The sequence below is a fragment of the Monodelphis domestica genome, chromosome 3 (assembly GCF_027887165.1).
Source record: "Monodelphis domestica isolate mMonDom1 chromosome 3, mMonDom1.pri, whole genome shotgun sequence".
NCBI classification, from domain to species: Eukaryota; Metazoa; Chordata; class Mammalia; order Didelphimorphia; family Didelphidae; genus Monodelphis; species Monodelphis domestica.
Window position 1 is genome coordinate 467105084 of NC_077229.1, and position 25893 is coordinate 467130976.

The 25893-nt window shown below is 35.1% G+C and overlaps 1 protein-coding gene across 13 annotated transcripts in view; it reads right to left on the reverse strand.

The window, feature by feature from the left end:
- MEF2C (myocyte enhancer factor 2C) overlaps positions 1 to 25893 on the reverse strand; it is a 207027-nt gene that overhangs the window by 39808 nt on the left and 141326 nt on the right. For 10 of the 13 annotated variants that reach the window (XM_056824625.1, XM_056824624.1, XM_007487338.1 and 7 more), the window contains 2 exons: positions 10854 to 10997; positions 48 to 234 (listed from right to left, as the gene is read on the reverse strand). In XM_056824625.1, the coding sequence (XP_056680603.1) occupies positions 48 to 234; positions 10854 to 10997 (331 nt within the window). Of the gene's footprint in view, positions 1 to 47; positions 235 to 10656; positions 10795 to 10853; positions 10998 to 25893 lie in introns of all 13 variants that reach the window. The other 3 variants (XM_007487342.2, XM_007487339.2, XM_056824630.1) reach the window with 2 other exon arrangements.

Here is a 25893-nt window from a genome sequence, read left to right on the forward strand (position 1 = left end):
AACCTCTTAAAATTATTTGTTGACATTCAATATTTGACAGTACATACCTGTGTTACCTGCACTTGGAGGCCGATGTGTCACTCCAGGAGACATGCTATTTCTCTGCAAAGAAGGGTGGGCCAGCGGCAAAAGGTTGGGGTTGCCCAGTGAGCTGACTGGATTGCTATATACCAAACTGTTGTGATTGGACACTGGGATAGAAACTGGCATCTCAAAATTTGGTGGTGGAACAGCCTGTATGAGCATAAGAAGGAGAAGAAACAAAAATAGGACAGAAGCTCAATAGTCTTAAAAGTACAACTTTTCTGTTTTAATTCAAATATTTTGTTGCTTGTGGTTCAAGCTCTTAAAAAGTTTTTTTTTTTCCTTTTGGTTTGAGGAGAAATTACTATGTAGTTACATCTTAGACCAATAAACAAGGCTTTTAAGATGGCAAAATCATACATTGACTTTTAAAACAGTTAATACATTTTCTTTGTGAATGTTATAAATTGTTTTTTCTAAAACAAAACCCCATTTTATTAGGCTTAATCTTCTTTTATTCCATTCAATGGAACCATAAGTCATAATTATTCATCTGTGATATCTTAATCTGGAATTACAAATGACCACAAGATCAAAGACACATGATGCTGATGACTTCATTGTCCACAAGAAAGTGGGGACGAGGATACACAAGGGAAATTTCATTGTAAATATTTTTAAAAATATATTTATTAAGACATTTTTAATAATACAATTATTTCCTAGCATGTTAACAGCATATATGTTATTACATTTTGATGAATTTCACCTTTTGAAAATAACTACAAAGAGAGCAGATGAAAGAAGGGTCCATATGAAGCTACAGATTACTAATGGTATTTCCCAATTAATCCTTTCAGATTTGGGGAAGTGGTGGTTTAGATCAGACTTTACTAATTCTATTGCAGACAATATTAATATGGACAAAATGGTAAGATTTATAATTCTATATCACCTAAAGAGAGCTTGCATTTATTTGTAAGATGATGCCATGTAGGTGGCTAATTAGGAAATTTAGTCCCAAGTTCTGATTTTTCTTTCTATTTGGGGGGAAATTTAAGTTAAGAAAACATTATTTTGAGTGATGGTGCTTTTCTTTTTTGAATTATCCAGATATTCATTAACAACTTTGAATAACATACCAAAATTGTATTTCTTGGGTCATTTACATCTTTTTATATATGAAATTAACATTTGGGTTGCATGCATTGCCAAAAGATAAATAGTATGGTGTATATGTGTGTGTGAGAGATATACATTTATACATATACAATGACATACATATATGTAGTCTTTAGGTAAAATGAAAACCATGTAAAATTAATATTCTATAAATATTTTTTGCACGTGAAGCTTTTGTTTCAAATACATATGTACATGGAAATGAAAATGGAAAATGGAAAAAAATGAAGCTGCTTTCTCCCCCTTAACTCCCACATTTATTTTTGTTTGGTCTAGGATAATTCTGAAAACTCCCAACCATTCTATAATATTATCTCTGACCAATTCTTATCATTTTATTATATGGTGTCTCTCATGTCCTGCAGTTATTATAATGCTTTACTCCTCCTTTCTTATAGGGCATGGCAATGGTTTTGTAATTTCTTTCTTTCTTATTTCTTTGATTCCTCATCATTCAGAGGAAGAGAAAAGTTTATAGCAATCAGAATATTAAAATTATTTGTAAAAAATCTTTCTTACCTCCCCTGTCAGAATCAATACTGAGTATTGGTTCCAAGGCAATAGAATGGTAAGGGTTAGGCAATGAGAAATGTATGACTTGACCAGGATCACACAGCTAGGAACTACCTGAGGTCAAATTTGAATCCAGGACCTCCTGTTTCTGGGCCTGGCTCTCAATCCACTAAGCCACCTAGCTGCCTGCTAAAATTATTCTTAATAGACCTTATCTCATGGTAAGTTAGGAAGAAGAAATGTTACTTTATAAAGACACCATGTTTATTTTTACATTGAAATAAGAAACTTCATTAGTTGATAACATACCAAAGAATAACATGTACCAAAATCTCAGTAGCCCATTGAGAAAACAATATGATTTTTGCAAATAAAACACTATAAAATAAACAAATAGAAATTAATAAAATTTCCTTTTCAGTGCTCAAATAGCCAAATGGCATTTATTCTAATCTCTCCCTAAGAAAGAGCCATCAGTTAAGACAAGTATGGAGCAGGATAGAACAGGTAAGATATTTGTTTTGTAGGTAACTCCCCAAAGTTTCCCAGCTGTCAAGGGGCCAGAGAAATCTAAAAAAAAAGATGTCCAGTAGTCTCTGTTCTCTATGCCACATAGACAGAAAAGAGAAAATGTTTTTTTCTCATTTTATTTTAAATGATTATTTTATGTTGCTATATTAAGGCTTTATGGTTTCACAGATGTGAGAATTCCCTCTGCCACCTTAGCTTGAGATTCAACCAAATCGTATAAACTTAAGACAGCCCCTTGAGATCCAGGGAAGTTAAGTCACTTGCCCCCAGATAGCAGGCATCAGAGCTGGAATTTGAATATCAGTTTTCCTAGCTCCAAGTCCAACACTATTCGTCATGGCACACAGCCTCTCATTATATTTCCCATATATTAGTTTTTAGGTTCTAAATTTACCTACGAAGTATTACCTTTATCTTTGGAAAGTCAGGATGGAATAGTGAACACAATGCTGGGCAGGAAAAACCTGGGGTTGAATCCCATTTCAGATATTTATTAGTTTTATGACCTTGTGCTAGTCAACCTGCCAGCTTTAGTTTCCTCATCTATAAAACTAGCAGGTTAGACTCAAGAACACTATGATCTCTTCCATATTGAAATCTCTGATTCTATGAAAATATTAAAATTTCAAGAGCTTTGACATTTTAGAGACCCCCTAGCTCAATGTAAGGGTGGATATATATAGTAAAACAGCCCCCCACTCTACAGTACATCTCTATATACTAGGGAATCAGTGATACTGAGGGGCAAATAATGTTCAAATTCACCATAATGTATCTTTCTCACACTAACTCAGAAAACTTAAGATGCAGGTGTAATGGGATTCTGCTGTAATTTGCAGTAGATAGACTTGACTTTAAAGGAAAAACATCAGGATGGAACTGTCCTTCATATGGCACAAGTATAGGGATAAAACTGCAATCTTTCTGAGTACGAATATTTACCAAGGTCATTTATCATTGTCAGTGAATACATGCTGAATGTATTCACTGGCACACATAGTCATTCTCCCCCAAGCCCATGGAGCTGTCTGACAGTGAAAGAATTCCTTTGGGATGTACATAAACTTTTTTTTTCAAGATTATTTCTGCAGTGAAGAAGTAGTGCACTAAGTGAACTCTTATTCATCTATCCTCTATAATGTCTATCTCATTACCTGGGAGTTATTTTAGCCCCGGAAAGAATAAAGCTCAGAGATGAATACCCATACACCTGTCTTTTTTCCTTCTCTTCCTCCTCTTGTTTCTTCTCTCACCCCCATATTTACTAAGAGCTGATTTCCTGTGGTTACTTTCATTAAAAATACTTTCAGCAGCATGCTAATAATGGTTCATTATAACTACCAATAAATATGCAATTACTATCTCATGATGGCCCAAGGACCATAAAAATACTGATTTTCTGAAAGCTGATGGGGTCTCATCAGGGCAAAGGGTAGTTAGCTGTGACTACACTTTCAAAGGAGATGAACATTTCACAAGCATCTAATAAGTGCAAGACTGCCCTAAGTAGTGTAGCCAAACCCTCCTTGCTTTCCTCCGGTAATTATTCAGAATTAGGTGTTTATGAACTATGAAACAGTGTTGATTTGTGTATCCAGATAGCACTCTGCAGATCAGAAATAGGTATTATTTGACTAGGAGAACATATTTTGGGAATTTTGAATTCATGAATTGACGAGATATGTAATCAATGTTTTAGTTGACCTCTTTCACACCTTTTCTATTACTTCCTTCATTTTCATATCTGTTTCATGAATTAAACATTTTAAAGTGAGAGATAAAATTACAAGTTAAAAGTAATTTGACTGAAAAGTATGGCGTCATGGAATGAAAACTAGGTAAAGAATTAGGTCACCCAATAGGTAGTTCCAACTCTGCCACTAAACTTGTTGCATAATTTTAGGACATCATTTTCCATTTCTAGCTCATTTTGTCAGTAAAATGGGGGAGGAGAGGCAGAAGTCAATCTAGATAATCTCAAAGATCCTTTCTAATTCTATAATTTTATGGGGTTTTTTGAGTGGAGATTGAATATTAGTTCAGATTATTTATTTTAAAGTGTCAGTTTTCCCCCCTTTATTCTTTCAGATCAAGGATATCAGAACATATTTTTAAAAGACATAAAAACACACAAAGCAGTCAAATAATAACACTTGGAAAACAAATTCACTAAACTTGTAAGAAGAGTATAGCCAAGTCTCAGACTTGCTGAGCACTCAAAACTGGGGCAAGATTATGTTCTCCCTCCCTCCCTCCCTCCCTCCCTCCCTCCCTCCCTTCCTTCCTTCCTTCCTTCCTTCCTTCCTTCCTTCCTTCCTTCCTTCCTTCCTTCCTTCCTTCCTTCCTTCCTTCCTTCCTTCCTTCTTTCCTTCCTTCCTTCCTTCCTTCCTTCCTTCCTTCCTTCCTTCCTTCCTTCCTTCCTTCCTTCCTTCCTTCCTTCCTTCCTTCCTTCCTTCCTTCCTTCCTTCCTTCCTTCCTTCCTTCCTTCCTTCGTTGCCTGTCTATTTCACTGATACCAAAGTATCAGTTCCAAGGCAGAAGAACGATAAGGGATAGGCAATTTGGATTAAATGACTTTCTCAGGGTCACACAGCTAGGAAGTATCAGAGACCAAATTCAAACTCAGGACCCCTTGTCTCAAGGCCTGACTTTCTAGCCACTGAGCCACCCAACTGCCCAGGGGTTGTTTCTTTTTGCTGTAATGAATTCTGTTCAAAGCCTAGCCAGACCTTTGTTTCTCCCCTCCCCCACAAACAGCAGTAACCCCTAAATCAGCCCAGTAAGTCCCAATATAACTTGGAAATTTTCAAGAAGTAAGAAATCCTTTGTAGATAGTTCAGTTTTTATGTAATTGAAAAATGTTGGCAGGATGCTAGGTCCAAGATATTATACAACCCACATAAATTCTATCACAAAAGTAAGAAACTGAAATATTAATTTTTTCCCTTTAAAGGGGAAGTTATTCAGGTTTGTCTTTGAAATAAAAAAAAATTCCTTTTAAACTTTTTTTTTTAAAGTTGGGTTAATTTACACAAAGAAAACCATACTTGCCACCATGTTAAACATTTTAGCAGCTGTTTGAACTTCCCCAAACATACTTAAAGAGGGATTCTACAGCAACTGAAAGCACTAGACAAAACCACAGTGCTTTACCCTATGGAAACTAAAGCACTTACTGAAGTAATAAGGAAGCTATGCTGTACCTTTCCATAGTGTTGTCAGTGTACAGGGATGTTTGTGTTCTACTCAGCTTTCATTTGACAAATATTTATTAAGCTCCTATTAGGTGTAAACTTGCCTTGCCTGCCTTCAGTCTTCAGTATTCTACTGAAGCTGTTTTCTCTAAGATTCCTAGTGATCTCCTAATCACTAAATTCAATGACCTTTTTTTTTCAGTCTGCATCCTCGTTGATATCTATTCATTATCTAATATATTGGATGCCCTCCTTCTTGAAGTCTTCCCCTTCTTAGTTTCTGTGATGATAGTATGTTGTGGTTGGTCATTCAGCCACATCTGACTTTTTGTGACCTTATAGACCTTATAGACATGCTCATACTCTCTTTTCTAGTTTATTAAGGCAAGCTTAAGTGGATAAGTGATTTGCCAGGGTCACACAAAGGTCTGAGGCTGGATTTGAACTCAAAGTCTTAATGACTAAAGGGCCAGTGTTCTATCTACTGAACTACCCAGCTACCTTTGACCAAAGAATATTCCCATTGTTCTGTTCCTACTTCTCTGAACATTAATTATCTTTTGCAATATTTCCTCCTCCAGTCCTCAGATTTAGAGAGCTAATCAAACTGATAAGAATTTTCTTTTGTCTCTTGATCTTTTCCTATTTTATTGCTTAATCTATGCTGCTGTTCAGTCATTTCAGTTACTTGTAACTCTTGATGACTTCATTTGGAGTTTTCTGGGCAAAGACACTAGAGTGGTGTGCCATTTCCTTTCTTAGCTCATTTTGGTAATGAGGTAAACAGGGTTAAGTGACTTGCCCAGGGTCATATAGCTAGTAAATGTCAGAGGTCAGATTTGAACTCAGGAAGAGGAGTCTTCCTTACTACAGGTCTGGAACTTTATCCACTGTGACATCTAGCTGCCCTGCTTAAACTATCCTGCAAGCCTAAAATTTTCCTCTTCTCCTTCTCTCTGTTTATTGAAATTCTTTAAGACTTAGTTTAGATGTTATCATCTCTAAGAAGAGTTCTCTTAAAATCTGAATTGAAAGTTCTCTTTTCATTCTTGAATTCTTCCATTGTGTTTTGCATCTCTTCATTATTATTATCATATTCTGAGACAGATTACAATTATTTGTATGCCAGTCTTTTTTAATAGCTTCCATATATATTTATATATTTGTTAAATGCTAAAAATGCAGAGCATTACCTCAGCTCCTGGAGGACAAACCAAGATCAGATCAGATATGGTCTTATTTAATTTATTTTAATTGTGACCTTCTTCATGAAGTTCACAATCTGGTAGGTAAAACCATGTCTACATAAATAACTAAATGAAATTTAGTAAAAAATGAAGATACATTTGGAATTCCTTCAAGCCCTGACAAAAATCCCATATTTCCTGAGATTTTCCTGATCTTCTTTAATGCTGGTTCCTTCCCTCTGGTGATTATGTCCAATTGATCCTGTATGTACCTTTTTATACATAATTATTTACATGTTGTTTCCCCCACAATAGACTAGGAGTTCCAGGAAGGTGGGGCTGTATTTTGTCTTTGTGCCTCCTGGACTGAGCATAATGTCTAGCACAAATTAGATGCTTAATAAATGCTTATTGACAGACTGACTTCAAGGAATGAAGAATCATTATGGGTACTGGTGGGGATACGAGGGAGAGCCTCATGAAGGGATTGGAATTTGAGCTTGAGTTCCTTAAAAGAGTAACAATTTCATTAAGTAAAGATTTGAGGGTGGAAAAGGGTAGTTCTTGGAGTAAAAGGATGTGAGAGTAAAGAAAAACACACAAACAGGATAGGGTAGAATATGTTATTATGGCAAGTGGTCCAATTTGGTTTCTGTGTAGGATGCTGTGTATGTATGTGTGTGTGTGTGTGTGTTAACAGTAGTAGTATGTTCATTTCAGTTGTGTTCTCTGTGACAGCATTTGGGACTTTCTTGGCAGAGATACTGAAATGATTTGCCATTTCTTTTTCCAGTTCATTTGACAGATGAGGAAACTGAGACAAACAGGGTTAAGTGACTTGGCCAGAGTCACACAACTAGTAAATATCTGAGGCCAGATTTGAATTCCTGAAGGTGAGTCTTCCTGATTCCAAGCCCAGCAGTGCTCTATCCCCTGCTCTACTTAGCTGCCAGAATTATTATTATTATTGTTAGTAGTAGTAGTAGTAATAGTAGTAATAGTGGTGGTGGTGGTGGTGGTGGTAAGAGAGGTAGGTAGTATGAAATAAGGTTGGAATGATAGAGTGATACCCAACTGTGATGGGTTCTAAATCACAGGCTAAGGAATTTGGAAAGCATTATGAAGTCACCAGAGGAATTTGAATAAAGTAATGATACGACTGTGTCTGTACTGAAGGAAGAAAAATCTGACATCAGTGTGGAGAATGAACTGGAGGTTGGAGAGAATGGAAGTGGCAAATCCTGTTGAGAGGAAATTGGAATGAATAGTCCAGATGAATACTAAATAGAATATGTGTTGTAACTGTGAATAGAGAGGAGGGGACAGATTGAGACAGGATCTGAAAAATAAGATGATAAATTCTCTCATGGCCCTATATCAGGATTTAATTTATGGAGTTAACTAAAGTCAACACTTTTGAAGACTGCCTGCCATTTTTCATACTTTCCTTTGATACAGAGAACTACATTTTGTAAAGTTTCTGTCACAAAGCTGCTGTAAATAGTTTTCTTTTAGAACATCTTAAAACTTAGGGTATATTCATCTAATAAAAAGTTTAGGACCCAGTAGAAAAGATCTCATCTTTATCAACCAGTCAACATGCTTTTATTTCACACCTACTGTTTCCCAAGCACCTTGTTGGGCACTGATGATACAAAGACAAAAATAAGGAACTTTCAATGGAAACAACACACTCTCACATTTGTGTATATGTGACAAAATAACCTAAAACTTAGCACAGTACCCTAAACAGAGCAAACGTTTAATGTTTTTTGAATCAATCAAATTCAGTTTTATCTCTTGTGCTATTTACTATTGGATTTTCTGAGAAGTTATGTGGCATAAACTTTACACACAAAAGAAAGATATATAGTGAGGGAATACAGAGATACTTTAACTATTATTTGCATCTTTAGAGATGGAGTGCACCTATATACAAAGCTACAAAGTGATCCTAAGTAATGCTGTTTTTCAGGGTTTACAGTCACCAAACAGTAGTTTTCTGAACAGAAAACATATATATATATATATATATATATGTATATATATATATATATATATATATATATATAACAAAGAACAAAGGAAAAAATACACCCAAACAGGAATCATTAGCATATTATCCTTTCCTAGAGTGGTTAATTGCCCATATACCTAGAAGTTTATGATATTCTCCTTGAAACTGGTATTCAACAATTCAAAACCTCGATATGTTCAGGACAGCACACAAATGGTACCCCACAGGGTAGGACAGACTCTTGTCTAAGGAATGACAAAGCCTGGACCTCCAGGGCTCTTTCCCTACAGCAATATTGAATTTATGGAGAGAGAACCAAATTCAGCTTTTTTGAAGACTGCCATTTTTCATACCTTCCTTTGGAAAAGTTTCTACCACAAAGCTTGATTTTAAGACAAAAGTAATGGTTATGAAGGGAAAAAAAGAATAGGTCCAACAAGACAAAAATTCTGTTGACATAAAATCCACTTAACTGAAAATTTTATGAATTTAATGGGTGTTACATGATAAATATAATTAAAATAATACCAATTAAGTTGAGTGCACTTATTTGGTTTGGAGCTTTCCTTTTATGATAGGCATTTATAGATATTAATTGTCTAGCATGTTCTCACCACAGAGACCAGTCTATCTCCTTTTTCAGGTTGAGGTTGCTATTGTTAAATGAAAAGATACTTTTTAAAGAGAAATTAAATACCACCTATAAAGTTTAAATAAGATTAAGGTTGTGACATTAAAAGAGACATTCAAAAAAGCACATCAGCTTTGAATTTCATCAGTTTATATCACAAACTTAAGATTATTTGGATAATGACAATATTGAACCAGGGAATGTATTTTCTTCTACCTTTGTATAGAAACAAAATAGCACATGCAAAGTTATTTCTCAAGTATCTGGCAAGGCATATGACTGACTGTTAGAGATTTTGACTTAGTTAAGACAAAATTTAGCCAAATGTTAAAGCATGGAAAATAGTGATGTTGGCAAAGCAAATTTCCTGATCAAGCTGTAACGTCACCCCAGCACACAGACAGGTGCAAATTTTACCATGAGGTTTTCATGCAGTCTGTTTCTCTGCAGCGAGCAAATAGCTTTAACCCTTCAGTGCTGTTACTGAAATTCACAGAGTCCTAGGATCTCATCTTATTAGGAGAAAAATGTTTGTGTGATGTCTTTGTTAGGTGAGTTGAGAGAATTTCAGTTTCAAATGTATATTGGTTACGTGTGAACACTGAAAGTATTTTCAACTTGTTTCCTGGAAGATTTCTAATATTTTCCTTCAGTGTGTTAAGAGCAAAATTTTATGGTAGAAGAGTCATGTAAAGCTAGGGGATGTCATATTGAATGTTTTACTTCCTTCTAGGAGAGGCAACATTTTACAGAACATAAGGAGTTGCTTCAGAGTCAGGAAGACCTGGGCTCAAGTCCCTTCTCTGGCATGTATGCTGACTGTGTGACTGGTCAAGTCACTTTCAGTGTTCTAGGCAACTTTCTAAGGCTGAAAGTTAGAGGACAGGCACTGATCTGTTTTGGTAGAGAGAGTTTCTGCATCTGGGAGTTGCTCGTACCAGTTTAGTCACAAGTGACATCCCTATTTCGTCTCTGTGAGTCTTTAGCTCTAAAAAGAACTTCCTAAACCCCCACTGTTTAAAATAAAATAGCATTACATCAAAGAATACTCATATTCTGAGAGTACCTTGAAAATGTAATGAAATGAAAAATCTTTGGCAATAAGATTATCTATTTTTATTGTCTACCTATCATTTATGAATCTATCCATTATCTATGTATCCATCCATCCATCTATCCATCCTTCTGTTTATCTGTCAATCAAACTTTGCAAACCTTAGGGTGCTATGTGAGTTTATTATTATTTTCATGTAAGCCTTTTTTTGTTTGTTTTTCTCTTAAATACTGACTAGAGGAAGCCAGAACTGAAGGGGTTAAGGTTTTGTTACTGCAGCAGTTGTCAGCAGACCAGTCATCTCATCTCCCTTTGGTACTTACAGGAATTTTATGACTCTTGATCATATTATCAAACTCTTCATTAATTTTTTTGTATTTTTCTTCAGTGCGTGGGGTGAGTGCATAAGAGGAGTCAGGATCGGGGCTTTCACAACCTTTGTTTTCTTTCTTGTTCAATGCCTGCCAGGTTCAGAGAAATATCAGAAGTAAAAAAAACGAAGGGCGATCTTGGTACTTACACACAATCTTTGCCTGCTGATCATTAGGTCAATATCTTCATTAATTTTCCTGTACTTGTCCTCAGACTCAGGGCTGTGACCTACTGAATCGTCTGCATCAGGGTCTGGACTGTCACAACCATTAAGCCCCTTCTTTCTCAATGTCTGAAACACATAATTTGGAAAGTTCAAACCTTGACAAAGGATGTAAGAAAGATTCACCTGTATGAGAGGGGTTCAAACTGCCCAGTACTTCAGGGTTGACATTATATATTAAACATTTTATATAGATACAGTGAATTAACAATAGAAGAATTGGTTAATAATGACAAAGAGGGAAACTTTCAAAATGAGATTCAGTCAATTAATGATGGAAGTAAAAGTGGTCCAAGTTGTTTAATATTGAGGCCATACTTTGCTACTCAAATTAGAGACTATGATAGCTTAATGAAATGAAAACTACAATTGTAACATCCTCTTTTCTATTAGCCAACCTCCCCCCCCCCAAGAAAGCAGGACATTGTTCAATGATTTCAGAACCTGTGGATCTGAAACAATTGTTTAATACGAATCCCTGATTTGGATTTAACATAATGCATTTCATGACAGTAATGGTGTCCTACCACTCCCAATTACTTGCTCTTGAGAGAATAAAAAAGGGAGGTAAGGAGTGCAGTGATTATGAGCTTTCACATGCTATGTTCATTTTGAGAACTTAAAAAAATCTAGTTATAGCTCCACATAAATGACACTTAACATACGGAGGAATTTGTTGCTAAAATATATGTTAGAAGAAAATTCAAAACAGTTGAATTTAATGTTACATTATCAACAAGCTTACTAGAGACAAAAAATGTTGAAAATTAGGTAATTGAATCAACAACTAATAATCAAGCAAAGATTCCTTCTTATTTTAGGAATGAATTTTTTAGCTGATCCATCTTGAGTAAAGAGTTCTTTGAGACAATCTCCTGACACATTAAAAGGAAAAGTCAGTAACTTATTTTGAATTTCCTGTTTCCTGGATGTAGATTTAAGGCTAGTCACAGATGTCAAATTCTATACTGAAGTACTATTGTTGATAAGCCCGGGTGCTTGAATTTATTTTCATTTCTTTTAAAGATGGTTGTTGACTAATTATATAAAATATTTTATAAAGTTACAAGGATGTATTTCAGATATATTAACATTATACTTAAATTATTCTTGCTATTTTAACCATGTTTAAATTGAAAATGTTGATAAATATTCTAAAAGTCTAGAAATTTTCAGTACTGCAAAAAAATAAAAAACCCAAACCACACCAACTTTGGGGGAAAAGAAGGCTATGTACCAAAGTATCTGCTTAAATGAAAGCTCAAGACTGTAACTCATCTTTATTAAATACTGAATAGTACATTCAAATAAAGCTAAAGCTGTGACATTAAGCCAGGAAATTCAAAGCTGAGATAACACTCCATCTTTAATGCACACTATTGGGGAAAAAATAAATAAAACAACATTGGTTAAAAGGGGGAGTGTCAGCCTTAAAATTTTGAACTCCTCAGCTCTTGTCAATGTGTAACAAACTTAACATTATTTAAAATGAGTTTCTATGTGTCTGATGTCTTCTCCTTAAAAAGGAAACCACAAAAAAGAATCTTTTCTAATATTGCTATGACTGTATTGCTTCTCTGTAAATATTTATTTATGTTATAGTGGTATAATATAACAAATAAACATATGGTTACAGTTTATTATGTGGCATAAATGTTTGAATATTAAAATGAATATTTTGACATGAGACGATAAATATACATTTTACGATTCTGGGGATTTCATACTTGGTGGGGCCACCTGGACCCCTACCATGAGTCTGTTGCTTCTTCTTTCATAAGAAAAGAGAAGTACTATTTTTTAAAGTGAGGTTATAATGTTTTTAAAACAGGTTCCTTTTCCTTCACTTATTCTTCTTCTTTGTATCTCTCTCCATTAAAGTCTCTTCCAGAGGAAATAGTAATTGTTTAATTTTGATTCTCATTTCACATTATTATTTTTTGAGTATGTACTATGAACATATTTTTATCTCTATGTCTTGGGTCTTTCATAAGTACTTGTGGATATTGAATGATATCTTATACATCATAATGATCCTACACACCATAATAATTAGTTATAGAAATATATTTACATAGCAATATATTTAAGATTTAATAAATATATATAGCCTTCTGATACTGTCATCATCAACCTGCTTATAGCTCTGTAGATATAGCAGATTTATTCATGAATAAGTGACTCATTTATTAAGCGTCTCTAAAATCCTGGCTAATAAAATTTCAGAGTATATACTAAGCTTTTACGCAATAATTCTTAACAAAGAACTAGAATTGTTTTGAAATATGGTTTCTGAAAACAGAACGTAAGGGTTAAGAAGGACCCATCATCTGTCATTACCATCCATCTGGTACATACATGGGTGTTAAATATTCTTATGAATCTTTTGGGCAGGGAGATAGTATGTTTGGTTCACAAAAATGTAAATCTCAGTAACACTTTGTATTTATGCAGCATTTTTATTTCACAGACCTTCAGAGCTATTAACTCATTATCTCTCAGAGTTCTCCCCTGCAGCTTCTAAGGACCCTTCTTTAGGCCAAGTGTTCCATTTAACTCAGAAGAGTCAGACTGATCTGTCTAGTAGAAAGAACAGTGGATCATGAATCAGGATATATGGATTCTAGTTCTGGTTCTGTTGTTTGCTAGTGTTTTTTTTTTTTAATTTTACTTAATTGATTAATTAAGAAAAAATTTCCATGGTTACATGATTCATGTTCTTTTCTTCCCTTCCTCCCACACCTTCCCATAGCTGATGCACAATTCCACTGGGTTTTACATGTATCATTGATCAAGACATATTTCCATATTATTGATATTTGCACTAGGGTGATTTCCTAGAGTCTACTTCCCCAATAATATCCCCATTGACCCATGTGATCAAGCAGTTGTTTTTCTTCTGTGTTTCTATTCCCACAGTTCTTCTTCTGAATGTGGAGAGAGGTTTTTTTTTTCTTTTAAGTCCCTCAGAACTGTCCTGGATCATTGCATTGTGCTAGTAGAGAAGTTTGCTAGTGTTTTAATTCAGTCAAGTCACAACCTCTCTGGACCTTTGTTTCCTCATCTGTAGAGTGAGGCAATCAAGATAGATGATAAATCCCAGTTTCAGTCTTTCATGGCTAATATAGGTTCAGATCTATTAGAGGTAATAATAGTATAGTGGATAAAGAAGATGTGGGTTCAATTTTTGCTTTTGACATATACTCTTTGCATGTTCCAGGTAGTTCCTTGCATAGCAGGCACCAAATTATATTATGTCCTCAAAGAATCCAATCATAAATATAAATCCTTTTCCCACTTCTTCCTCCCTTCAGCACTGGTTCAGGGTACTAAAATGATGGGGAAGGGAGGTAATTGGGGGCAGAGAATACTTTAAAAATATCTGTGATCTTATCAATGTGGGAAATCCTCCCACAGCCCAGATTATTCCCTTTAGACTTCAGTAGATGGTTTTATGAGTTTCTGTGGTGAAGCAGTTCATGACTTATTGGCTAACCTTTTAGCGACTCTGCACTCTTGACCCTCCTCAAGGATAAAAATTTGTTGGTAGGCCCAAATTCTATAAGTTGTGCTTCATTGATTTATTTTTAGGGAACCCACACTACGCAAAAATGAAGCACTAGAAGAAAATGATAATGGACTAAAAAATTAAATTGTGACCTATAATATTAATATTAGTCATGTATTTCATGTTTAATGTTGGTCAATGTGCAAAAAAATTGCAAAAAATTTTATGAGTAAGTTAAAAACGTTTATAAGTTAATAGATAAAAAATTCCAAGGTTTTTTTGGTCTATTTTATACATGTTAAGTCACAGAATCATAGAGTTAAAAGAAACCTCTGAGGCTGTCTAATACAATCCATATATGGGCAATAATCTTTTCTTGCAACATTCTCAATGAGAGGGTTGCTTGGTGTTTGCTTGAAGAATTCAAATAAAAAGGGATCGTTCGTCTATCAAAGCAGCCTATTCCAGATTTTAATAGCTCTAATTAGTAGAACTTTTTCTTTAAATTGAACCAGAATCAATCTCTCTTCAACCTCCCCCACTACTCCTAGTTCTGACCTCTCAGGTCTGGTAGAATAAGCTTAACTTCTTAAATACTAGCAGATCATTTATCTGAGCCAGAATGGTATAGAGGATAGAGTAATAGATTCAGTCAGGAAGATGGTAGTTTAGATCTCATTTGTCACAGTACTAATCTGGTGATTATATTCAAGGTATTAACTACTATCAGCCTTAGTTTCCTCATTTTTAAAAGGAGATATATGATATTCATAGTGTTTCTCACTATGGAATGAAGTAATATATGTAAGATGCTTTATGAACATTAAAGCACTATATAAATATCAATTATTATGATTAGATGTCTACTACATGTGTATATTAAAATGAGAGAGTAATGCCATGAGGGTATATCCTCATAAGGCTGTTGATTTAAATGAGATGATATTTATGAAGCACTTAGCACAGTGCCTGGAACACAGTAGGTGTTATATACTTGTTAGTTATTATTATTATTTTTTCTTCCTCAGAGACCATCAAAGTTGTTGCAACCGATCCCCATATGATATCTCAAAGCACATTACCATCCTGGTTACCTTTCTTTAGGAGCAGTATAACTTGTCAATATTTTTCCTAAAATGTGGTACCCCAAAAAACTCAATATAAAACTCCAGTTACGATTTTACCAGAGCAGAGTACAAAAAGATCCTATTTTCTCCTATGTTGTAGACACTTTGTCTATGTAAGTATAAAAATCTCAAGAGCTTTTGCTATACTTTTTATGATTTACCTTGAGCTTAAAGTATTGTTTTTTCTTTGAATCGACTGCTCTTTAGCCATTCTCTTTTGTACTTGTGGAGTTTGAGGTTTTGAGCCTAAGTGTAAGGCTTTATGTTAATTCTGACTAAATTTCATCTTGTTAGCTACAGCCCAGTGTCCCAGCTTTTGAAGCGTTTCTTGGAACTCTGATTCTGTCATCCAATATGTTGCCCATCCCTCATAACTTAACATCTTCCGCAAGTAGTATAAGCATGCAATCTATTCTTTCAAACAAGTCATTAATAAAAATGTTCGACAGCAAAGGTAAAGTTGGTCAAGGACAAGTCACTGGCACACTCCACCAGAGACCTTTCAAGTTGACAACAAGCCATTAACATATGCTTTGACTCGGTCATTCAAGCAGTTCCAAATCCAACTTAATATTATCATCTAACACCAATCTGTCTATATTGTCCACAAGGTTAACACAAGAGACTTTATCAAATACTTTGCTGAAACAAATCATATAGTATTCCCCTCATCTATCAATATAGTGACCTGTCAAAAAAAAGGATATGAAGTTATTCTAGCCTGACTTAACTTGCTTACAAACCCATCTTTAAGAATATATTCTAGAATGTTGTCAGAAAATATCAAGCTCACTAGGCTACAATTTGTAGATATAACTGTCTTCTCTGTTTTGAAAATATGAATTTGAAAACAAAATTTAGGAAAACATTTTCCCTTTTCCAGTCCAATAGCACCTTTTCCATTCTTTATACTCTTTCAAAGATCACTGAGAATGGCTTAGCAAACACATGGTAGTTTTTTCAAGACTCAGGGCTCCTAACTTAAACTCATCGAGAGGAGGTGGATGCTCTCATTATCTTCTTACTTATCTTGGTTGACAATCCTTTGTTAACTCTTTTTGTTCTCTTTCCAGTCTAATGATGCTGTCCCTTGGCAGATAAATACTTTGTTACTTTAAGAATCTATAATTTCGCCTGCTGATGCAGAAACAACCCTTATATAACTTAATGTAAAATCTTCAGGAGTTACTGTTGCCAAAAATTTCATTATGCTATAGATAACTTCTCCAAACTTAGGTAGGCTCATCCCATAGTCAACAGAAGTTCAATCTATAACTAGGTTCCTACTTGAAAGATTTCCAGATTGGCCAAACTTTCCAGAATCTATTTTTCATTGGCATAACCTTTGGGAATCTAGAGTCATCTCCATGCCATGAAACCAAAATAAAACTTTAGTGAGTAGTAGTAAGTAGTTGTAAAAAAGAAGTTGATTCATTCTATTTTAACTCTGTCATCCATTAGCATTGCTCCATCTACCCTGAGCAACAACAGTCCTATCTTTTTTTAATCTACTCCTCTTTCCCAAATAGAGCTTCAAAAGCCAGTTTTCTTTTTCTTTTTGTCTATAGTATTTGTTTCTAGTTTCTGTTCATTTTGAGCATTAGCATCAGAAGTTCAACCAGTAGGTAGGTAAGAGAGGTATCATTAGGCTAAAATGAAAACAACACAGTAGTATATAGAGAATTCTTTCAAAATCCAACTCTATGTATATATGGTCTCATTTTCTTTCACTACATTTAACTGTGATGACCCCAATAGTTAAAATTTTTGTTATGATTTCTTATATTTATGTGATCATTTATATTTTTTAAAATAAAAAAATTTTAAAAAGAAATTTAGATATACAAATAGAAAACTGAAGAGAAATTGACAGTGATCTACTTGAGAGGTTATAGCCACATACAGCACTAAAAGACCCAAAATGTTATCTTTTTTTTTAAATATATTTTTATTTTCCTAATTATGTTCAACAACAACTTTCAACATACATTTCCTGAAATTATATGATCTAAATTGTCTTCCTGTCTCCCTTCCCTCCCCCCTACTGGGGATGGTAAGCAATTTGATCTGGGTATTATCATGCAAAACTTACTTCCATGTTAGGCATTGTTATAAGAGAATACTCATATAAAACCAACACCTCAAAAAACACAAATTAAAAATGAAAAATAGTATGTTCTGATCTGCATTCTGATTCCAACAGTTTTTTCTCTGGAGGTGGAGAGCATTCTTTGTCATAAGTCCCTCAGAATTTTCCTGGGTCATTGCCTTACTAAGAGTAGCTGTCTATCGCAGTTGATCATTGTACAATATTGTTACTTTGTACAATGTTCCCCTGGTTCTCCTTATTTCACTCAGCATCATTCATGTAGATCTTTCCATCTTTTTCTGAAATTATCTTGTTTATCATTTCATATAGCACAATAGTATCCAACCTTCTAAAATATTATCTTTAACCTGATTACTTGTAAGACATTTTCTATCCAGAGCAAATGATTATGGCTAAATTTTTGGCTGGATGTGAAGAATAACGTCTAAACATTTAGTAGTCCCAACGTGCCAAGTTTTCTTTCATTGGAGGTACTCTAGCAAGGACTGTGTGACACCTTCTTGGTTGAGAGCAGAGGGAATATTGTTATTATGGAAACAGTTTCTTCTGTCTCTGTTTTTCTATAAATTAGGAACCCCTGGACACATGGAAGTGCTGACAAAGTTTTGAACATGATACATGAGTGTGGTAGTAGGATAACAGTTTTATCTTCATTACCCTGAAACACTACAACTGTTTTGGCAATGACAAAGAAAATAATGTTAGAGTTTGCTATGTCTATCTTTATCACAGTAGTGCATAGTCAATAGGAACAAAAGGCATTACCAAATGGAAAACAAGTACAATCCCCTCAGGTTCCTTTCAGGCAAAATCAACTTCTATGGCTGCTGGCTTTCAGAAACATCTCCAGATCCTCATTTATAGGGCCATGCAGGTACTTATCATTATTCTTTCCTAGAGGCAATGGGGCCCAGAAGTGCATTTTCAGTGCCTCTCAGCTGACTGATTTAATATTCTGAAAAGATTTGTTTCTATGTGTCAAGACAAATAAAATGATGTATTGAAGTGACCTGGCTCTTGTGTCCAAAGAAACTCTTCCTTTGGAGAGCTCTGTAAGTCTTAAGTAAATCCCTGTATTTAAATCATTCTCCCATAAGAGACTGACGATTTGGGAATAGTTCAATTGAATGAAGAGGATTTCAGAAATTTTCTCATAAGACAGCAAATTGTCATACCCTGAGCTGGGAAGAACCATTTCTTATAGAGGCAATTAGATTGACTAAAGATGACACCCTCCAAATAATAAATGGGAAAAGGTTCATAAACTATATGCAACCCCCCCTACACAAATATATGGACACAGGGATTCTATTTTACTAGAAGTATTCATCTAAAGCATTTTAAAATATCTTTGCAAATCAGGATATTGACAGGTGATAAATGCTCTGAAAATTCTAATATATAGATTTAGAGAACAGATGTCATATAAAAGGAATAGAAATGGAGAAAAATCAGATACAAGCATCAGTTTCTGTGTTAAGCATTATCATCTAGAGAAGTCATTCCTATATACAATCACCCAGACTGGTCCCTCCTCCTTAATTACTGCCTACTTAGCTAAAGAAATAACTCTAAGTCACTAGTACTTGCTAATTACATAAAGCAATGTATCTTTCTATAGTGCTATCTCTGGAAAATCTAGATGCTTTCAGAGCACTATTTCCATTACTAATGGTTACTCTTTTCTTCCCCTCTCTGGTATCTTTTTGTCTTTGAAGAGGCAAAATTTGGGCATCCTTCCTTTCACTGAAGTTCATGAGATCATAGATTGCCAGATAGAGAGGAGGACCTTAAAGATAATGTAATTCAAGTCTTTCATTTTACAGATCAGGAAATTAAGTCCCAATTGGAGTAAAAAGAACTGGGTATTGAATCCAAGTTCTCTAACTAAAAAAAAACCTGGTATTTTTTCTGGCTAATTCATAGAGTAGCTAGAAATGTATCTTTAAGTGAAAATTTCAGATTTTCATGAGTTCCTCCTTTATTCAATATAGAAGAAACATTTATTTTTTTACCCCATTGATGTCTGCATAACCATTCAGAAGTGCATTACAAGAGTAACACATGGGAAAAAAACAACATTATTAGCTAACAAGGTCTCTCTCTTGACCTGATTATAGATTGCTTTCTACTGCCTTTAGCACTTTCCCCAGGAGATCAGAACCAACTCATAGGAAAGTAAATAATCTTTAATAAATGGCAAATTCCTATAAGTTTAGAGGCTTAGTTGAAATGCATATTACATGTAAATGAAATATTTTATGGCATTTTAGGGATTTTGGATAACATTTTGTAAATATCCCTTGTTGAATCAGCAAAATACTCAAATATCCCACAAATGTTATTTATTTTTGGACTGGAGTCTTGGAGTCTCTTCAAGGTTGAAAGCTCTATTTGGTTCTAGACAATCACCATGTTAATATGGTTTGTGACATGATAACCAGAAGAATGGGTAATGGACAATTCTAATAGACAATGTAATAATAATAATAGCCAACATTTATATACTGCTTTGAAGTTTGCAAAATGATTTACATATGCCACCTCATTTGATCCTCATAACCACCCTGGGAGGTAGGTGCTATTATTATCCCCATTTTATAGATGAAGAAACTGAAGCTTAGAGAGATTCCTGAATCTGAGTCCTACACTTTTTCCTTTGTACTACTGAGCTGTCATATATCACCAAACCACATCATTGCTGTTGTTCAGTTGTTTCAGTTATGTCCAGTTCTGTTTTTTTTTTAACTCTTACCTTTCGTCTTAGTTGGTTCTAAGGCAGAAGAGTGGTAAGGGCTACACAATGGGGGTTAAGTGACTTGCTCAGAGTCACGCAGCTAGGAAATATCTGAGGTCAGATTTGAACCTAGCACCTACCATTTCTAGACTTGGCTTTCAATCCAGTGAGCCACCCAGATGCCCTCTATGTCCCCCATGTCCATTTCTTTATGATCCCATTTAAGGATTTCTTGGCCAAGCTACTGAAGTGGTTTGCCATTTCCTGCTCTAGCTCCTCTTACAGATAAGGAAATGGAGGCAAATAGGGTTACATGATTTGTCAATGGTCACATAGCTAGTAAGTGTCTGAGACCAGATTCAAACTCAGGAAGATGAGTCTTCATAACCCCAGGTCTGACACTCTATCTAGTTACCTTTATACCACCTTGTGGCCCCAAACCACACAAAAACACAATCTTACAGTATCCCACTGGTTTTTCCTTATGGTTTACATTCTGTGCATTCCCATTGAAGGTCTCTCAGGATAGGGAAAGTTTGCATGACAAGAGCCATCTTATTCCTAGAGTTTGATCATCAAAGCTCTAAATATAGATTAGGCTACTTCTTCCTGGTTTGGTTCTTTCAGTTTCTTCTTAATATGAAAATAGCAAGGATGTATTCAAATGTAGCATACTTAGTGCCTAATCAGCACTTCTTGAATTTCAAAGCACAAAACTGCACCCAATTAATTTGTAAACTTAACTCGTGAAAATCATCTTAAACTCCTACAATTCAGGATACGAAGAAAATGAAATTTTATTTAGAAAGGAATCAATTTGTGGGCAAGAATTTTAAAAAATAACTAAAAATATAATGCTACCACACCACAGTATTTTTTTCCCACCTCTGCTGATCACTGCCCCAGAAAAATCACACTACCTCTCACTATAAGTAGTATACAGAAAGCTAATGATTTTCCCAGGCTGTCGAACTTTTTTTTAAAAAACCTTTTCAAAAATTAACTGTGATAGGCTAGTATAGTTTTTACATTATATATTTAGAAAAATCTTCAAGTAATAAAAGGTTTTATTAAAATATTCAAATGAACCATTAGTTCACTGGTCTGGCTACTCCTTATACCCAAGATGACTATAACCACTCAAAGTCTTAGCTCTTAATTTAAGAGGCAATATGCCCTAATGGATAGTGCCCTAGACTTGGTAATTAGGAAGAACTGGCTTACAATCCTGCCTCGGACAGTTATTAGATGGGTGACCCTGGGAAAGCCTCTATGAACCTCAGTTTCCTCACTTGTAAAATGAGGATAGTAATTTATAGTTATGATTTTTAAAGCTCCTCATTTCTGAGAATCAAATGAGATAATATATTTAAAATGCTCTGCAAACGTAAAGGTGCTCTATAAAAAGGTGCAATTATTATTATCATTATTTCTACCGCTAATCTTGTGGTGGCAGAGAAATTTCTCACTTTGTGAATAAATATTTGGTGAAAATTTAATTATTGACATAGTCCATTTCTAGGCCTGTATTCAAAGCCTTTCCAGTTGGGAGGGCTCAAAAGAGCTTAGCATCTTCTATCAGAGCCTTAGAGAATGGAGAGTCACCTTCAGATCATGATGAGGCAGCAAAGTCGGACTTTAGAAGAGGAGTGAAGATAAAAGAGTTTAATTACAGGTTCCTAAAGTTCGAAGGCAATTCTAGAACTACTGCTACCTAATGGCTAAATTTTGATGAAAACATATTCAAATAGGAATATATCATAGCTTCTCCCACATGGAATAGATTATTCTAGGCTATCTTGGAGAAGGCAGCACCCTTTTAAACAACCATTTTGGATGGCAGTTTCACTCTTGGTGGTTAGACTGTTAGCAAGAGAAAAGAATGGGGCAAAGAAAGCTTGAGCTTTTCTTTAGGCAACAAAATGGGTTTGGAGGGGCCGGCTCAGTTAAGAGAAGTGATGGCAGTTTTACGACTGAAGGGGGCACCAGCGTCCTAATCCCCACGTTTCTTGGTAAAAAATAAAATGGATTGGTCCAAGGTGAAATATATTCCTGCTCACATATGTTTGTACATATTTATCTAGATTGATGATTTTATTCGTGTAGGGTTCTCCTGCTTTAGAAATTCCCTCTACTAAAGTAGATTTGAACTTCTACAACTTAGAGTCTTGGGCATTTGTATGGGGCCAGTGGCATGCCCCAGGTCTAGCGGCCAATAGATGTCAGAAGAACACAAAGTTTTTATGACGCTAGGGCTGATTCTCTCTCTTTTTAGAGAGGATACTGTTCATATAATTACCTTAAATTTATTTTTTAAAGCAATGATTGTATGATTTGATGTTTTTGGAAGAACAGTCTTATATGGGTTTTTTGGTTGTTTGCTTTTGAGGAGAATAACATTATACATTCTACTGCTTTGGGAGACCATCAGCCATACCTTTCACCAAAGTCCTACTCTGACATCTTATCTTAACAAGAGGCAGACTCTTATGTTCTTGAGAGCTGTAGCGATGGAGCACAGGTACCAGCTGTCCTTACTGAGCTAGAAGGGCTTTCTGTCTGTTGCCCAAGAGACTATTCTAGTTAAGTTTGAAGAGACACATCCCCGGGTGTCTTTCTAAGACCATCTATTAAGATGTGGGTGTATGGGGAGAGGGAAAAGGATGATCCTCATCAATAGAAGGGGTTCCTAGGGAGTCATAGATCCTTGGAGTACTGTAGAGTTCAGTCAAGTGTAACAGAGGTAATATCTTCCTAAGGTTTTGTTAAAGACACAGTGTGATCCACTTAATTTGAAACTAATTAAAACTCAGGGATGTAATATCATAAAGCTTTTAGAAATTGAGGTCTCAGTTTTTCAAAGATAAAATGTCAGAAGAGATGTGAATCTTCAGAAAGTGTTTAATAGCCAAAAGATGTGAGAAAATCATTACAGTAATGAGCACATCAGCCTGAAATGTGCAGAAAGCATGGAGGAAGGAATAAAATAGAGGGAAGGTTTCAGGCAGATTGAAAAGAAGGGAAGGAAAAAGAAATGAGAGAAATAATAAATCAGAAGTAGAAAGATACAGTATTAAATCAATTAGTCAGTCAGTCAACAAACATTTGTTAAGTGCTCACTCTTATTGTACTCGCTGACCTAATAAGCACTGAGGAAGCAAGGAAAGGCAAAACAACATTCAAATGAGAATCTGCTACTTTAAATTAGAAGGAAGTGCGATTTTAAGATAAAAGTCCTACAAATTCCACTTCATTTAGCTAAGTGTTACTTTGGTCATGTTCTGGATCTACCCTTGGATGGAGGATTCCTGAGAAACCAAGGGAGTATTAGAATCCATTAAGTGATTGAGGCTTCTTTAGGGATGTGAGGAAGTCATGTTTGTTCCATGGCCCTCTCCTGCCTGAGGCTCTATCTTGGTCAAAGTGGGTGGTGCCTTTTCTATCCTACGCATCTTGAATAGTGATTTATACATAGTAAGTACTTCATAATTACTTGGTGAATTGAATTAATAAAGATAAAAGATCAACTTAATTGGAACTCCTGAAGAATTTAATTTATTGGAGGCCCATATGTGGGAGAAAAAGCTAGGACAAAGTTTAAAGTGAAACAAAGGCTGAGAAACAGAATAAAGGAGAAAAGTAAATTAACAGCCATCAGGGAGCAATAGCTTTGAAGGAATAAAGCATAATTGTAACTCCACATATTAACCTTTTAAAGATTATGGAATTTTACTTGCAAATAGGTTTCAGGAACAAAAACAGGTTCTTGGAACAATTTTCCTTTTATAAGAATATTTTGTAGCATCTTTTATAAATTATCAATGACTATGACTGTAACAAAAGAAGATACATATGTCATCTTAAGTAATAATGGCAAGATCAAATTATTTTCCTTTCCCAATGTATCCAGGTACATAATCTTTCTTATTTAAGAGAATCAATTCATGATTTTTTATTTGGGAGTCAAGAGAAAGTAGCCTTTTTGCCTATTGCTAATCACTCTGCAGTTACCTTTCCTACCTAGTATGCTTTCCCTATTGGGATAATTATTTTATCAATGCTGTCTTCTATCACTTCATAAAGTCCCTGTTGGAGTAGCTAATAATACTCAGAATGTTAATCTGTAGACATGAAGAGAAGACTATTTGCAAAAAGATAAACCAGTTATCTCATTCTCCTTTTATGTAAAAAATTGTCTATCAAAAATATTGTATTTGCTTTTCCAACAATCGTTTTCAACTGTTTCCCGATAAAAATTTCAATTCTTTTCTTTATTAGTTAGAGGACAGGCATCCAAGAAGTGAAACAAAAGTCCGAATTATTATTCTTCCTCCTCCTTCTTAGAGCCTACTTCTGAGTTCCTGCCCTTACTTGCTATATGACCAGTCTGTTTGCAGGAGATTCAGGCACTAGAATGTGGTATCTCCTTTTAGAGAGTTAATAGAATTAATGTCAGTTTTCCTCTTTCACTGGAGATAACCAAGAGTTGACTATGGTTAAATCAAGTAGGACACGGAAACACCTAAATAGGACAAGGTCAGAAAATGCCTCTTCTCATGTTCCCTCAGAAAAGGGGGCTTGATCTTTTCTTTTTTCTGCAATATTTAACATTTGTACTACCATGTATAGGACAACATTACATTTGTTACTAAATTTTTTAAATTGGCTTCATGGTCATTTATATCAAATCATTCATATTGAATCTCAAGTTGCAAGTTGTCATAGGGACCCAGTAAGAAGGCTTGAAAAATCTTGACACTACAATGATAATAATAACAACTTATACGGAAATTACACTGGTCCAGACACTGTGCTAAGTGCTTTACAAATGATATCTTATTTGACAGTCACCATAACCCTACAAAGTAGGTGTTATCATCATCTCTATTTTATAGGGGGAAACTGAGGCAAACAGCAGTCAAATGACTTGTGTAGGGTCACATAACTATTAATTATATGAGACTGGATTTGAACACAGGTCTTCCTGTCCTCCAGCCCCACACTCTACCTACCTGCCTCTGTGAGCAAAGTCTTAGGTAAATTCTCAGTTAATAAATTCATATTAAATAAGAATATTCTCAAGTTCTGATGGGTCTGAATTTAGCCACTTGGGACTTCATATGGTATTTCAAAAGCTAGAACAAAAATAGGAATAATAAAGAATAGGGATGAAGGAAAGAAGAAATAGCATAAAGCACTGCCTAAGGATCAGAGAAAGAGAGAAATACTGAGTTCAATGTGAGACATGGAGAGTTGTGAAAGAGTGGGGGTGGGGAATAAGCAGGAGAGGGCATCAAATGACCCTGAAGTATGTGTGCTGGCTTCCCATTGTATCAGAGCTCAGCAGTTGAAGATCTGAAATAAAGCCATGTCATTAGCCATCAGCAATTTGACTCATCCTAGATATCCACACCTGTCAGTGCCTGCACCTGTTGTCTAAACTGGCAAGGCCAAAAGACAAGAACCAATCCAAATGGAGAGTT